Below are 15,208 nucleotides of genomic sequence, written 5' to 3' on the forward strand. Positions count from 1 at the left end.
GTGCCTCCAGGCTTGGATGAAAGGCTGATGTTGATAGCAGGTGTTTGCAGGTTCTTAGTTGGAATGGAGGAGATGGTAGCTTGCTGTACCTTGTTGTCCAGGCTGAAATGTTTAACCAAATTTAGTGTGAATCATGGGTAGCCTTGTGTGTGAGCAGAGAGACTTAAAAAGATGTGTCTAGTCCAACCTCAGGGAGACATTGATGCTCTTGAAGTGCTGGTGAGACATGTTCCTATCATTCAATCAATCAATCAGTAGATTTGTAAAGTGCTACTTGTCACCCATGAGGGTATCCAGGCTCTGGTCCTATGATTGCAGGTGCAAGAGACGACTGGCAGTGTCTACTGGATCTGCAGCAGCTCCTGGAGAAAAATGGCGGATGTTCCTGATATACTCTACCAATATAGCTTTGTGGGGATGCTACCACTGCAATGGTGCTAGGTCCTGTTGAGAAAAATTCTGTAGTTCAGATGGTCTTCCTCCTTTTTGTAGCATGTGAAGACATTCTAAGCCTGATCCTAACTTCACAGCTGCTTCTGTGATGTACACAGAGCCCCCTGTCCCAACACGGCTTGCATGCCTCCATTAATAGCTTACACATGCCACCGGCAAAGAGCTTTCCTTGTATCTCATCAAGATGGCTCATGCTTATCTTGAGAAGATGTGCAGACTGTGAGGTGCAGTAATCTTTCCTTGACAGGGCCTGGGTCATCATGTCTTGTGATAGATCAGAAGGGATGGTTTGAGCAAGTTCAAGCTGGTAGCTGTGTGACAGTTGCAGTTTGTTTGAGCTGGTAAATCGACATCTGAATTCACACCGAGCTTTCTAATCCTTCTCGTCAAGTGCAGCTTATATCTCAGAAAAAGGTCATTTAAGAGGTGTTGCAGGTTTCACGCTTGTATCTACATTAAAGAAGGGCGTTTATGAAACAATGAGAAACAAATATTAAACCTTGAAGTCAGGGATGCATTTGGAATTAAATTAGCATTTGGCTGGTTCTGGGAAATTTGCTCAAATATTGCTGCACACATAGTTACATATAGTTGGTATAGGATTGTAAATTAAGGTGTTGGCTCCTGGTCACTTGTGTAAAAAGGCACGGATATGTATTAAACTAAATGAGGTGGAGTTAGCAACCCATTGCCAGCTGATGCAGCAAGCTGGCTGGAAGAAATGTCACAGAGTTTTTCTCAGAATTAAACTGTAAACTCTCTGCCTGGCCCATACATGCCCTTCAGGTGAGTCATTCATACTTGGATAGTGAACAGTTTCTAAATGCCACCAAGAAACCATCTGATCCCCCACACAAGAGCAGCAAATGTGTTTGTATTTAAATTATGAAGTAAGGCTAGAGACTGCCTTTATTTACTAGATGGATATTACTGTAAACATCCATTCTGGAGCTGCCTTCTTAGGAAATGTTAAACGTTTTGGAGACAAACTAAAAATCTCCCTCTTGATGGAGCCACTCTACACTTGTCCCGCTCCTTTGAAAATACTCCTTCCGTCTCACAATATTGAATTTTCTTTTGTTTCAGGTGTTTGCCGTAATATCAAATCCATCGTGGTCCAGATTGGGATTGGGGATTACTTTAAAGACGCGAACAGCCCAGAAGCCAGGAAACTATTTGATGAAATGGTGAACAAGCTGCAGGTAACAATAAATATATTTAGGGACTGTTATTACTCTTAAGACACGCCTATTCGTGTAGCACATCATTGCCATATCAGGTGCTCCCTATTGCCAAAGACCATTTAATATTTTGGTGAGAAAGGAGGAGGTCTTCCTCTCATACGCTGAGGACCACGACTGATGGATAAAGTATTGGTAAATCCTTTAGGACAATGGAACTTAGACAACCGAGTAGACTTGGAGTTCAATACAAGCCTTTTCCTAAATACCAATATCTCCTGATAGGCCTCCTGCAGCTATATGTGCAATGGCACACGAATTGCCTGTCCCAGTTTTTTTTATATTTATTTTCATTTATTTCTATAGCCCGCCTCTGATAAAAACGCACTAGTAATGCAAAGTACTGATGGGTCAGACAGAAACAGAAGCTACAGTTCTGGAGGCTAGCTGGTTAGATGATGGTAGACAAGACGCAGAGTCAAATGTAGCTCCGATGACATCAGAATGAGGTGAATGTTTTGCCTTTTTGTGAAAGAGACGATGTCTGGTTATGTCCTCATTATGGGCAAGAATGAGCTCCATGCACTACCTGTGAGGGCTTACATTGCAGGATTTTCAGCCAGAGAGCGTCTTTGGTCCTAAGAACCTTCAGCCTTCCAAGGGTGGTCAGATGATTTACCAGGTTTAGGATCCCTCACCTTTTTGAGGTTAGATGAAATATTCCTGTTGACTGTTTCTGAAGTCCACTTTAAAAGTTATGGCGACAACGCCTTTTCTGTAGCTGCTGCCATACAGTGGAATTCTCTGCTACTGAACTCGAGACAGTTGTCTGTTCTCTCTAAGTTTTGGAAATAATCAAAGACATTGTTGTTCTCCCAACTCAACGCTGTGTTTCAGTGACGTAGTGTATTCGTTTTTACTTTTGTGTTTGTTTTCTCTCAGAGCAATTATACCTCCTCAAGGTGAATGCTGCGTTTTACAAACATAACAGAATAGAAATTAGATAATATGTGGTCCCCAATGTGTACCTCTTCCCTCCAAGAGCAGATCTGATTTTGATTATAGGCATTACTCAGTGGCCAATGTAGTTCCTTTAGAAGCGGAGAGTTATAACTTTTGACAAAATTAGCAAGGCAGTAGCATGAGAAACTTCTTTGATCTGGGTCAGAATTGAATGGCATTACCCAAACTTACAACAAGGTGACCAGTGCATTGGCTTATGGATGCAACCTTGATAAGCTCTTGTACTTGCCAACAAGTAAGCTCAGAAGAATGTCTAGAGGAGCAAATCAGAGGGTACATTGATGATCTTTGAGTGCATAAAGGCAACACAAGGACTTATTCTAATGCATCTCAAAGATGCCCTGAATATCTCCAAATGTGCCCCAATATATATCGTCATGAATACTGTAAGAGAAAGCTGATGTAACTCTAATTAGCATAACCATACAAAGAGGGAAACCAGGGTACAATAACAAACTTCAAAATGCAAATGTGCCCTCAAACATCAAATAACATCATTTATGAACTTGAGCATCATTACCCCATAGTTAAGGATTGAAATTAATGAACAACTTGATCACAATTACCTCATAGTTAATGATTGAAATCAATGAACAACAAGCGCACAATCACCTCATAGTTAATGATTGAAATCAATGAACAACATGAGCACAATTACTTCATAGTCAATGATTGAAAACAAAACAATAAATCACTTGATCACAATTATCTGTGATCAACGTGAACACAATTTCCTCATAGTCAATGATTGAAATCAATAAACACCTTGAGCGCAATTACCTCATAGTTAATGGCTGAAAACAAGGAACATTTAGAGTACAATTACCTCATAGTTAATGATTGAAATCAATGAACAACATGAGCACAATTACCTGATAGTTAATGATTCAAATCAATGAACAACATTATCACAATTACCTCATAGTTAAGGATTGAAATTAATGAACAACTTGATCACAATTACCTCATAGTTAATTAATGAAATCAATGAACAACTTGAAACATAATTACCTCATAGTTAATGATTGAAATCAATGAACAACTTGAAACATAATTACTTCATAGTTAATTATTGAAATCAATGAACACCATGAGCACAATTACCTCATAGTTAATGATTGAAAACAGTAAATAACTTGAACACCATTACTTCATAGTCAATGATTGAAAACAAAACAATAAACCACTTGATCACAATTATCCCATGGTTAATGATTGAAATCAATGAGCAACATGAGCACAAGTACCTCATAGTTAATGATTGAAATCAATGAACAACATTAGCACAATTACCTCATAATTAATAATTGAAATCAGTGAATAACTTGAGCACCATTACTTCATGGTTAATTATTGAAACCAAAACAGTAAACCACTTGATCACAATTATTGTATAGTTAATTAATGAATCAATGAACAATGTGAACACAATTACTTCATAGTTAACGACGGAAATCAATAAACACCTTGAGCACAATTACCTCATAGTTAATGGCTGAAAACAAGGAACATCTTGAGTACAATTAACTCATAGTTAATGATTAAAATCAATCAACAACATCAGCACAATTACCTCATAGTTAATGATTGAATCAATTAACAATGTGAGCACAATTACCTCATAGTTAACGACTGAAATCAATAACCAACTTGAGCATAATTTCTTCATAGTTAATGATTGAAATCAATGAACAACATGAGCACAATTACCTCATAGTTAATGATTGAAATCAATGAACAACATTAGCACAATTACCTCATAGTTAATGATTGAATTCAGTGAATAACTTGAGCACCATTACTTCATGGTTAATTATTGAAAACAAAACAATAAACCACTTGATCACAATTATCGTACAGTTAATTAATGTATCAATGAACAACGTGAACACAATTACCTCATAGTTAACGACTGAAATCAATAACCTACTTGAGCACAATTTCCTCATAGTCAATGATTGAAATCAATAAACACCTTGAGCGCAATTACCTCATAGTTATTGGCTGAAAACAAGGAACATCTTGAGTACCCTTACCTCATAGTTAATGATTGAAATCAATGAACAACATGAGCACAATTACCTCATAGTTAATGGCTGAAAACAAGGAACATCTTGAGTACCATTACCTCATAGTTAATGATTGAAATCAATGAACAACATTAGCACATTTACCTCGTAGTTAATTATTGAAATCAGTGAATAACTTGACCACCATTACTTCATAGTCAATGATTGAAAACAAAACAATAAACCATTTGATCACAATTATCTCATAGCTAATTATTGAATCAATGAACAACATGAACACAATTACCTCATAGTTAACGACTGAAATCAATAACCAACTTGAGCATAATTTCCTCATAGTCAATTATTGAAATCAATAAACACCTTGAGCGCAATTACCTCCTAGTTAATGGCTGAAAACAAGGAACATCTTGAGTACCATTACCTCATAGTTAATGATTGAAATCAATGAACAACATGAGCACAATTACCTCATAGTTAATGATTGAAATCAATGACCAACAGCATAATTACCTGATAGTAAACGATTGAAATCAATGAACAACATTAGCACAATTACCTCATAGTTAATGAATGAAATCTATGAACAACATTAGCACAATTACCTCATAGTTAATGATTGAAATCAGTGAATAACTTGAGCATCATTACTTCATGGTTAATTATTGAAAACAAAACAATAAACCACTTGATCACAATTATCTCATAGTTCATTAATGAATCAATGAACAACGTGAACACAATTACCTCATAGTTAACGACTGAAATCAATAAACTCCTTGAGCACAATTTCCTCATAGTCAATGATTGAAATCAATAAACACCTTGAGCGCAATTACCTCATAGTTAATGGCTGAAAACAAGGAGCATCATGAGTACCATTACCTCATAGTTAATGATTGAAATCAATGAACAACATTAGCACAATTACCTCATAGTTAATGAATGAAATCTATGAACAACATTAGCACCATTACCTCATAGTTAATGATTGAAATCAGTGACAAACCTTAGCACCATTACCTCATAGTAAATGACTGAAATCAATGAACACCTTGAGTGCAATTACCTCATGGTTAATGGCTGAAAACAAGAAACATTTTCAGTACCATTACCTCATAGTTACTGATTGAAATCAATGAACAACATGAGCACAATTACCTCATAGTTAATGATTGAAATCAATGAACAACATTTGCACAATTACCTCATATTTAATTATTGAAATCAATGAACAACTTGAACAATTTGTATTAATAAGTGATTGTCTCATGTATGCAAATGTAATGCAGAATTTTTGTTAAACAAGATTCTTTAGAACAAAAAGTAATGTGATTGTCTCATGTATGCAAATGTAATACAGAGTCTGTGTTAAACAAAATTCGTTACTTAACAAATTATTTAATACTTTGATAAGTACAAAGGGCTAGAAATAGACAAAAATGTTTTACCATTTTTATTGAAATTAATATTTCTAAAAAACAAACAAAAATAGTTTTTAAGGAAAGTAAGAAACCTTAAGGCGTACATGTAATTATTACAAAGAGAGACATAATGTCTAACCTGTCAATTACCAAGCTTGCATGATTGTGCAATATGCAATTAATAATCATTGTTGAAGTAATTTACTTAATAATCACATTATAAATGAGAATTTGTTTTTCAATACAACATACTGAAATGAAAAAGAGTAGATCCCGGACTGCCAAGATGTAGGTTAGACTTGGCTTTCTTGCAACAGTGATACAATAAGTAGTCATACAAACGCATCACAAAATTGACATGAATTATATTGTTACATCCTGATAAGCCTGATGACAAGACAAAACAATGTTGTTGGTGTCTTTGTGTGAGTCTGATGTTTGCATTTGTTCTCATGGACAACAATTACAATTATGTTTAGTGTAATTGTATGAGTAATGATAGTTAATGAGACTGTTTAGTTTGACAGCTCTTTATATTAATGAGTTAAAAAGTAACATTGACGAGGAGATAATTAAGATGTGACATTAATTGGTCGTTTTCTTTAACTATGGATTTGCAAAAGATTTTTTATACCACGATGTCAGGATTACGTTTACCTCCATCAAAGAAATATGAAATGACACTAATTCTAGCTCAGAAATAACCTGAAACAGCAGGAAATCATTGGGAAACAGATTTTGAAAAAATTATGTTTTCAGTGAAAGAAAATTAACCTACTGTTTAAACACCGTGGGGGCAGTGAAAGCAGAAGTCAGTAAGCATGCATAATAATAAGAGCAATTTAAATGGGTGACATTTTTGAGGAATTGAAATATTCAAGGGTATTTTAGTTACGGTCATACACAGTCTTACAATTCAACAAAATAAGTTTATAAATAGTTTTTGAAAGCTAGAGTTAAAAAAAATATCAGCCATTTCAATGTAGAGGTTGGAAGCTGGGCTTGCACCTTGGTGAGTCAATAATTCTACCAGTGCACCCATGTAAGCTAGAGGTGCGCCTATGCAAGCTAGTGGAGTACCCATGCAAGGTACATGTTGCCTGATGCTACTTAGTGGCCTCCAAATGCTAATACAATTTACCAGACTAAACTACGCGTCTTCCATGCATGAGGAGCCGACACTGTTCAAACTGACCATGCAGTTGAGTCTATTCCAATGGATGGCAGGCTTGTGTGCAGATTGAACATCAGTTTGGCCATGTAGACCCGACCAATCTGGTTAGATCCTCCCAATCAGGTTAGCACCTTCCAATCAGGTACAACTTCATTAAAACGATTCAGTCCAGTTCCAGATGACTGATGAGAAATCTCTTAATTTAGGAGTTACCACTGTTTTTCTTAAAGAATATAAAAATACAAAAGATAATTTCCAAAAGTCATTCCAGTTGTAGTCAACAATGGCCTTAACAGTGCTAGAGACAGATGTGTCAGCTTGCCCTGCCTCCGCTAAAACATTGAATGGATGTAGATGCATGAACAGTGTATTATGGTGGCTTGACTTTCAAAATGTTTATTGTTGCAGGCCCTGAAAAAAAGACCAGGTTTCTCCAAGATCTTGCACATTAAGGTGGAGGGAGGCTGTTAGCCCACAGGGAAGCAAACCAATGCCGCTGCGGCCTGCTGAAAGACCCACAAACTGTCCTCGCACTTCATACTCTGGGGTTCACTCAAGAAGCCAGCACTCTGGGTACCTGCTCTCTCATCAGTAACGCAACAGACCTTTGGTGAGTCAAGTGCAAAATAGATGCTGAATGAACAAGGCACCAAGTCCTCTTAGCAACTCATCTGTGAATGTGGAAAGGCCAAAATAATCACAAGATTCCAAGCAGATGTCTGAGAGAGTACAAGGAAAAAGACCATCAATTTTCCATTGTTGACTAGATAGGGCATAGGGTTGAAAGAAAGGTCAAGCCCTCAGAAGTTCAGATACATTGCCATAGTTGTACAACACTTTTCAAGTCATACCCTGTCACTGGTAAGGTTTATGGCTTGGTTACAGTTATGGTGGCTTATTGCTGCAGCTACTTCTCGGATACAGGCTAGTTGGTTCCAGAGCCACACCTGTATAGATGCCAATGATGAAACGGACAATTCATAGCCAAAAGATCTGAATTTGATTTCAAAAGACCTTCCCTTTGTTCACAAGGTGACATTTTCCACGCTGACGACAGAATTTTGTTATTGGTTCACAGATCCCTCTAAGCCTCTCACACACTCACGCTGAGGCTGACCAAAGGAACATTCAGGTGCAGAGCAGCCACAGATTAACCTGTACTTTCCAGGTTGGGTACAAGTATAAAATATGTCAACTTTTTACCAAAATAGGATTTTCTTGAAAGTGACAACTAATTAGATAGGAATATACCCCTTTATTTTTGGGTGGGACTGTGATTTTGATTGACCGCAACATGATGCTGAAACCGAGCCACCAGAAACCAACATTACCAGAGGTAAATTATTGCAAGTTGATTGCTTACTAATTAAAGGAGCAAGAGCCATGATCAACACATGGTACAACAACTATTGTCTCCAGGGAAGATACAGCAGCCTTTATTCACTGCGTGAAGTTCTCTTGTCACAAAATGAATCCCACAAATGCAATAAATCACAAACCATTTCAACCCAAGTGATGTTGTGGACTCTAAGCATCTTGGATGGAGAAACTACATTAATGGGAAAGGGTGCAGAAATGAGTTATGAAAGAAGGCAATGGTGTATCATCATCAGTGATGTACCTGCACTGATGCTTGGATGCACCCAGGTGTTTACGAATGGGCACCCGCTGATGCCAAGAACTCTCCTGCAAAGGAGTCTGTAATCATATAAGGTGCTATATGTATTCTTCTCAGATGTTAAAATATTAATGCTCTACTTTACCTACACAGCTCGAAGACGGTTTTGTTGATAGCGCAAGTTTTATAATGTAGGTCTGCACCCCGTGTCACTTCCGAACATAAAAGCCTTGTCTTATCTCCTGAGACATACTAGCATAAATGCAACAGCCTTTTCATGTTTCTAATTTTTTTTTTTTGAAGCTCGGTGTTCCAAGAGAGTAGAGCCACTGGTAACTTTCACAATGTCACAAATATCTGTGGTGTTAAAATCGTCAGATGAACTGTGGTTGATGGTTTTGTTGCCGGACAACATCAACAAATCGAAATTCTGCTACAAAGCTAGCACTATCCTGCCTGGATCACTTGCAGTATTATATTGGGATTTCCCTTCTAAAGTTCCCTTTTCAAAGGCTCTGCAGTCGGTAATGGACAAACAGACCGGAGGAACAATTCAAAATGGCTGATCCCTCGAAGACATGTGCCCGCTTTTTGCCTTTGAAGTGCAAAGACTGGCACAGTTCGAGCACACTGGTTGTGTTAGGGGTATCCAGTGCAACCAGTCAATGGAATTAGACCTGTAAAAGGAACACAGATGTGCAATCTGTAACTGCAACTGTATTTGGGAAACAAGGGTGTCAGCAGCTTCTTTGTGGAAGTTGAGAAACAAATGATTTGGGCTGATGGATGTCACTGAAAATTTACAGATTTAGAGATGGAGTCCTAAAAATCAGGACAGAGGTGTTTCTTTAAGACTCTGAGGTTGTATCCTTAGTGGCTCAGTAGGCTGTAAATGTGCATATTGTTAGCTTAACCTATGGAACAATCATATCCCACGCCTAGTTCTTTTGTGGGGTTTGGATGATGGCTAAGTAGATACCTCAAAGACAACTACCAGCACACAATCCTGCAATGCCTTTCTGCAGTGTGTTGCACCACTCCAGTGTACTATCATTGAAGTAAAGGGAAAGCCAAAGGACTCACCGGCAACTCTACAGTGTTATATGACGTGTGGTGGCATATAAAAAACCCCTGAAACAGGACATTTTTATTACAATTCCAAGTCCAGAAGAAGAGGGGTGGGAGGCCATCAAGAAGTAGGCCTTGCCATTATGTAGTGTAAGGAGAATGTGCGGACACTCTGGAGCTGCCCTATTGGTGGAACCTGCAACAAGAAGCATCAAGAGAACACATTGGCTAATGGATGACCGTTCGATATCGATTTTCGATTTCGATGAAATTATTTAAAGTATCAAAGTATTTATTTATATAAATGTACATATATATGTATATAGGGCAAAAAGGAACATTCTATAGATTGCATGTTCAAAATGCTGTGAACCCTATGAGCCATTAGATGTGTTGGTGAAGTTTACTGGTTACGTCTGTTTTGATTATGGCTAGCACAGGTTTTTTGGGGCTCTCTTTGGAGTAATTTCCTACAGCACAGGGAAGTTTTCTGCAGTCGTTGCAATCTAAATGTTACATCTTTAATTTTTGGCTTTTAAAGATGAGAGCTTTATAAGGTGACTTGTGAATTCCCTATGACAAGTAAGGAGGTTGTAGTACTACACTCCCAGGTTCAGACTTGACTATCAGCCTATCAACTGAGCTGCCAAGAGTTGCCTATATTTGTCAGACTAAATGAGCACCCAGGGTGCTATGCTGTGCTATTCTTTGTGTGTGTGTGTGCGTGTGTGTGTATGAGTGTGAAAGGTGTCACTGCTCTGCCAGTGTTAGCACAGCCAGATGTTTGGTTGTCTAAAAGGTCAGGGTTTCAGAAGTTAAACGATCAGTGTTCTCATTTGAGATGCCAACTATTAACAAAGATCTGGGAAAGATCTGCCTGATAAACTGACATTTCAAGCGCCTACACTTCCTATTTATAAAACTAGTATTCTACGTGCCATAGGGAGGAAGTAAGCATTCAAAAACTTTGAAAATGTACTCTTTTTTTTTACATGTTTTCCTCCAACCAAGTCCCCTTGCGCTTACTTATCAGTCTGTGTCGATTAGCACCAAGATCCCACAGCGATAACAGTTGTGTGCTCTTCAAAAAAATGTAAAGCAAAAAAGCACAATATATTAAACACAGAGGAAACCCTGGGAATACCTGTAAAAATAGGGTGAGTCAAGGGTTTAAAGGGAAAGCAATGGGTTCTGAGATGGATTCAAAAGATAGTGCCTCGATTTTGGGATGGGGAGGACTAAAGGCTTGCTAGATCAGTGTGGCCACACCAACGCAACCTCAGAACTAAGGGTATTTTTTTATGTTTTCTCTGTTTGGTCTTTCCTTGCCCTAGTGAAGTGTTGCTATTTTCCATTATAATGAGTGCATTTGAGTCAGCGTTTCATTTTTTTAAACAAACAAATTAGGATTTCACTGTGGAACTACTTACTAGCATATATTGCTCTCCAGAAAGAATGTACCATTTTTTATCTGCCCTAATTATGATGAGCCCTTTCCCTGAATCCGCCTTACTTGTAAAATCACATCTGAACTAAGGGATTCTCAGCTATATAGTTAAAGGCTCCTGTAGCCACAGGTTGAATCCATCTAGGAACTGTCATGGGTTCTACCATGGTGGGACTGTATGAAAAGGGAAATATAGGAAATACACCTTACAAATTTTCCTGTGGTTTGACGAAGGGTAGGTAAATTGGTAGTCACTGAAAGACATAAATCCTCCCTGAAACTAGCACTTTGGTGTTTCTAAATTACTGTGTTTACTTATACCAGTGTTTGCATAGCATACAATTGATATTGCCATGTTATGTAAGAAGGTGTATTGGCCTTGAGCTGGTTTTCTTGCTACCTCAAGGAAGTAAGAAAAAGAATATTTAAGAGCTACCTTTGAAATGTACCTTGTGCACTGTTCAGTGTTGTGTTTGCAGTCTACAGTACCATTGACTTTTGCTCAGAGCACATTGCAACCACCCAGCTCAGATGCGATTAACCAAATTAATAGGTGCCAAAATGCCCAAAAAGTGATCAGACTCCCTTAATCTGATATATGAGCAAGGGGAGCTGCCACAGAGAAGAACGACCTCTGTGCAAAGCATTGCAGAGACAACGGCTTATCTAAGAGGCGTGTCATCTGCAGCACACATTTCTGCAGTAGGCAAAGGTGTACTAAATCGCAAATGTCCATCCGTTAAATGAGTTAAGAAAGAAAACCACACCATCCCTAAAACAAAGGTGAGTAACACTTATGACAACAGCGCACCTGTAAAATGCATGGTTCGATGCAAGATTAAATTACTTTCACCTGCACAAATGTTTCAACAGCATCATGTTTTTTACTACTTCCTCGAGGGATGCATGTGCAATGTGCCAGGGACTTATCTGGCAACCCTATCCTACTATCATAGTATGTGCATTACCTAGGATACATTCTTTTTAATGAACAGCTAATGATACACCATTTTAATTTTTCGTTATCAATGCAGTTGGACATTCTGTATGTGGTGTGCGTGTGTGTCACATTCCTCTACGATGTTCAGTGGATTGAAACTGGACACTTTTTAATGAGAGGTCAGTGCCTACATACGTTTAATGTAAATGGAAATCATGTGCACCGGTAACTCATGTTTATGATAATGCTGCTCGTTACTGTTGCAGCAATAATGGAGTTTAAGGCTGCGCTTCCTTTTTTCTCTGATATCACTTCCTGTTTGTAGAATTTCAAGATATTAACAATAACTGGAAGATAGTCTAAGTAAGCATGAAGCTTGCAAACAATTGCAATTAAAATAGAAGATGACTTTTCTAAAAAAACAATGAAAGAGAGTAGCATAGACCAGATCATTTTGTCGTCTACATGGGCAGAGGGCGAGGGAAACACCCACCGCGGTGGAGAAAGGAAGAATAGTGGGTAACTGTAGGCACTTGTCCCTTGAAGAATGTGTCACTACAGGCAGGCAGGTGCCACCCCCTCTCTTAGCCGATAAAGTGAGATCAACCCCAAGTGAAGTATTCAATTTTTCCTACAAAAAGAGGTATGACAGCCTTATGCGTGTACTGCATTGCATGATAATTTTTACAGGTAAGGAAGGGATCATATGAGCCCTGAGGAAGGGTGATGACCCATTGAGCAAATAGTCAGAGCCAAAACATGTATGCAAATAATTTTTGATCTATGAAACATCCAAGCTTCTGTTCATAACCATGTCCATGGTACTCCAACAAAAAAAGCAATAACTTTCGGTATACCTGGAGATATTTGTACAATCTGGATCCTTGCTTATATCCTGTGGAAGAATTTATAATGACCTTCCAACAAATGGTTGAGTTCATCTGAGAGGTATCCACCTACTGAGAGGGGATAAGACACCAATGATGAAGCATGCCACAAATAAAAGTGGGCGAGGTGCCTTGTCCCAATATCTCTGGATACAGGGGATATATCGGGAGACAAAATAAGTGGAACTCCAGCTTGGAACCGACGCACCATTGATTTGATGATAAAGCTCGTTTTGAGTCCTGTGCAAAACCATGTGATGCATTGTGCAGCAGTAACAAAGATTTTGCGTTTAGTCTAAAAAATCTGCATTTCATGCACAAACTTCCCTACTCCTCCCACATCCTCATTTGAATCATCCACGTCTCAGCTTATTCATGCAGGTGCCAAATTGTAGGTAAAAGTCACGAGGGCAGAGGTGCGAAGGATTTGAGAGTGGAAGAGGACCTGAAACCAAGGACGCTTGCAGCCTTTGTAAGAAAGCAGTATGATTAATTGCTGTATGGGCTTAATAATGGAGCCAGGTCATAGGGAGAGGGTGAATGAAAGGTAAGCAGGAAGCTCTATGTGCCTCTCTGAGAAGTAGCGCCCTGGGCGTGAGCCCGGCTTGCCCATGCTAAATCCACCTAATGGGTTCGATCTCTGCGAGAACCGGGTTGTCTGTAAATGGTAAGATCCATCAACAGGTTCACAACAGACAAATCCTCTATGGGCATGTAGTGATGTGTTAGAAAGCTGGCTCAGAGGCAAAACCCCAGCCCTAACCGTAAGGCTGAGCCTACTGCTAAGTTTGTCTTGCCCCTCAGAAGAGTGCCAATGGCATTCTCCAATCTCCACTCAAACGCTCCTAAATTGACAATTGGCGGGAGTAGTTGCATGCTTAAAATACGGCGTTCCCGTGCAAAGTTTCTGCCCTTCGCACCTTGCCTTCTTTTTCACTTGCATCTTAAGTTATGTTACTAACCTGAGGGTAGAGAATACTGCAACCAGGTAAGATGGATATTTCAAATATTTACATTTAGAGGAGCATTTAATACCTGGCCACACTAGCTGTCTTCTATGACAGGACTTGGAGAGCGGCATAGACCCAGACTTGCAGCCACACACCACACTGTGGGGAATATTTAAGAGAGGCTTGCATCACGTTTTCACCACAAACAGGGTAAATGCGTGACACAATCCTGTAAGTAAGATTTATGAAGCCACGCAAAGTCACGTTGCATGGCATTATTCTGGAGTAACGCAATGTAGAGCAAATCGCTGCTTTGCCGTACTCTGTGCAAGGGAAGCATTCCATGGGCGTTGCTGTGGGTGTCCCCACGAAACTCCTTGGGTTTTTAATGCACTTTCAGATTTACAAGGACTTGTTAACGTGGGAATGCGTCAAAATCTTCTGCCTCCCAAGATGAGACGTAACAAGGAGAAATATCTTTATTTCTCCTCATTCTTTTCCTCTTTCTATGAGTGCTGCATTCTGCAGCACTCATAGAAAGAGGAAAATACCTGTATGGATTGTTTTTGTGCAGGAAGATGTCCCTTCCTGCACAAAAACAATCCTGCCTACAACACAGGCACCCTTGCCCCATGGTGCTAGGGTGCCTGCTTTGGCACTAGGCTGTCGAAACGACTGCAGCGCTGGGGGAAAGGACAGGAATGCGCCGTATTAGATACATTTGGTGCAATCCTGTCCTTTCCCTGTGGCACAGGGCAGCGCCGCAAGGTACCATGCTGTGCTCCCCTGTGCCACTGATCCCATAAACATGTGCCTGTATGGACTAATTGAAAATAGTTCAGTAGAGGCTGACCCAGTTTTGGAAGCAAGAATAGTCTGTCATCTGCATTGACCAAGACTTTGCAAATGATGTCCTCTCCATTCACACCCATCTGGTGTCATTTCTAATGTGACAAGAAGATGCCGAAGAGCTAAGCCACCAACAATATGAGGCTTAAAGCGGCACTCTCCGG

General features: G+C 39.1%; 1 protein-coding gene across 1 annotated transcript in view; it reads left to right on the forward strand.

The window, feature by feature from the left end:
- Positions 1 to 14,769, forward strand: part of FBXO41 (F-box protein 41) — a 588,800-nt gene extending 574,031 nt beyond the window's left edge. Inside the window, exons 12-13 of the mRNA XM_086960098.1 lie at positions 1,540 to 1,655; positions 7,694 to 14,769. Of these exons, the coding sequence (XP_086816224.1) occupies positions 1,540 to 1,655; positions 7,694 to 7,756 (179 nt within the window). The 3' untranslated portion in view covers positions 7,757 to 14,769. The remainder of the gene's footprint in view (positions 1 to 1,539; positions 1,656 to 7,693) is intronic.
- The last annotated feature ends 439 nt before the right edge of the window (positions 14,770 to 15,208 follow it).

This window comes from Lissotriton vulgaris, chromosome 3_1, assembly GCF_964263255.1.
Source record: "Lissotriton vulgaris chromosome 3_1, aLisVul1.2, whole genome shotgun sequence".
NCBI lineage: Eukaryota > Metazoa > Chordata > Amphibia > Caudata > Salamandridae > Lissotriton > Lissotriton vulgaris.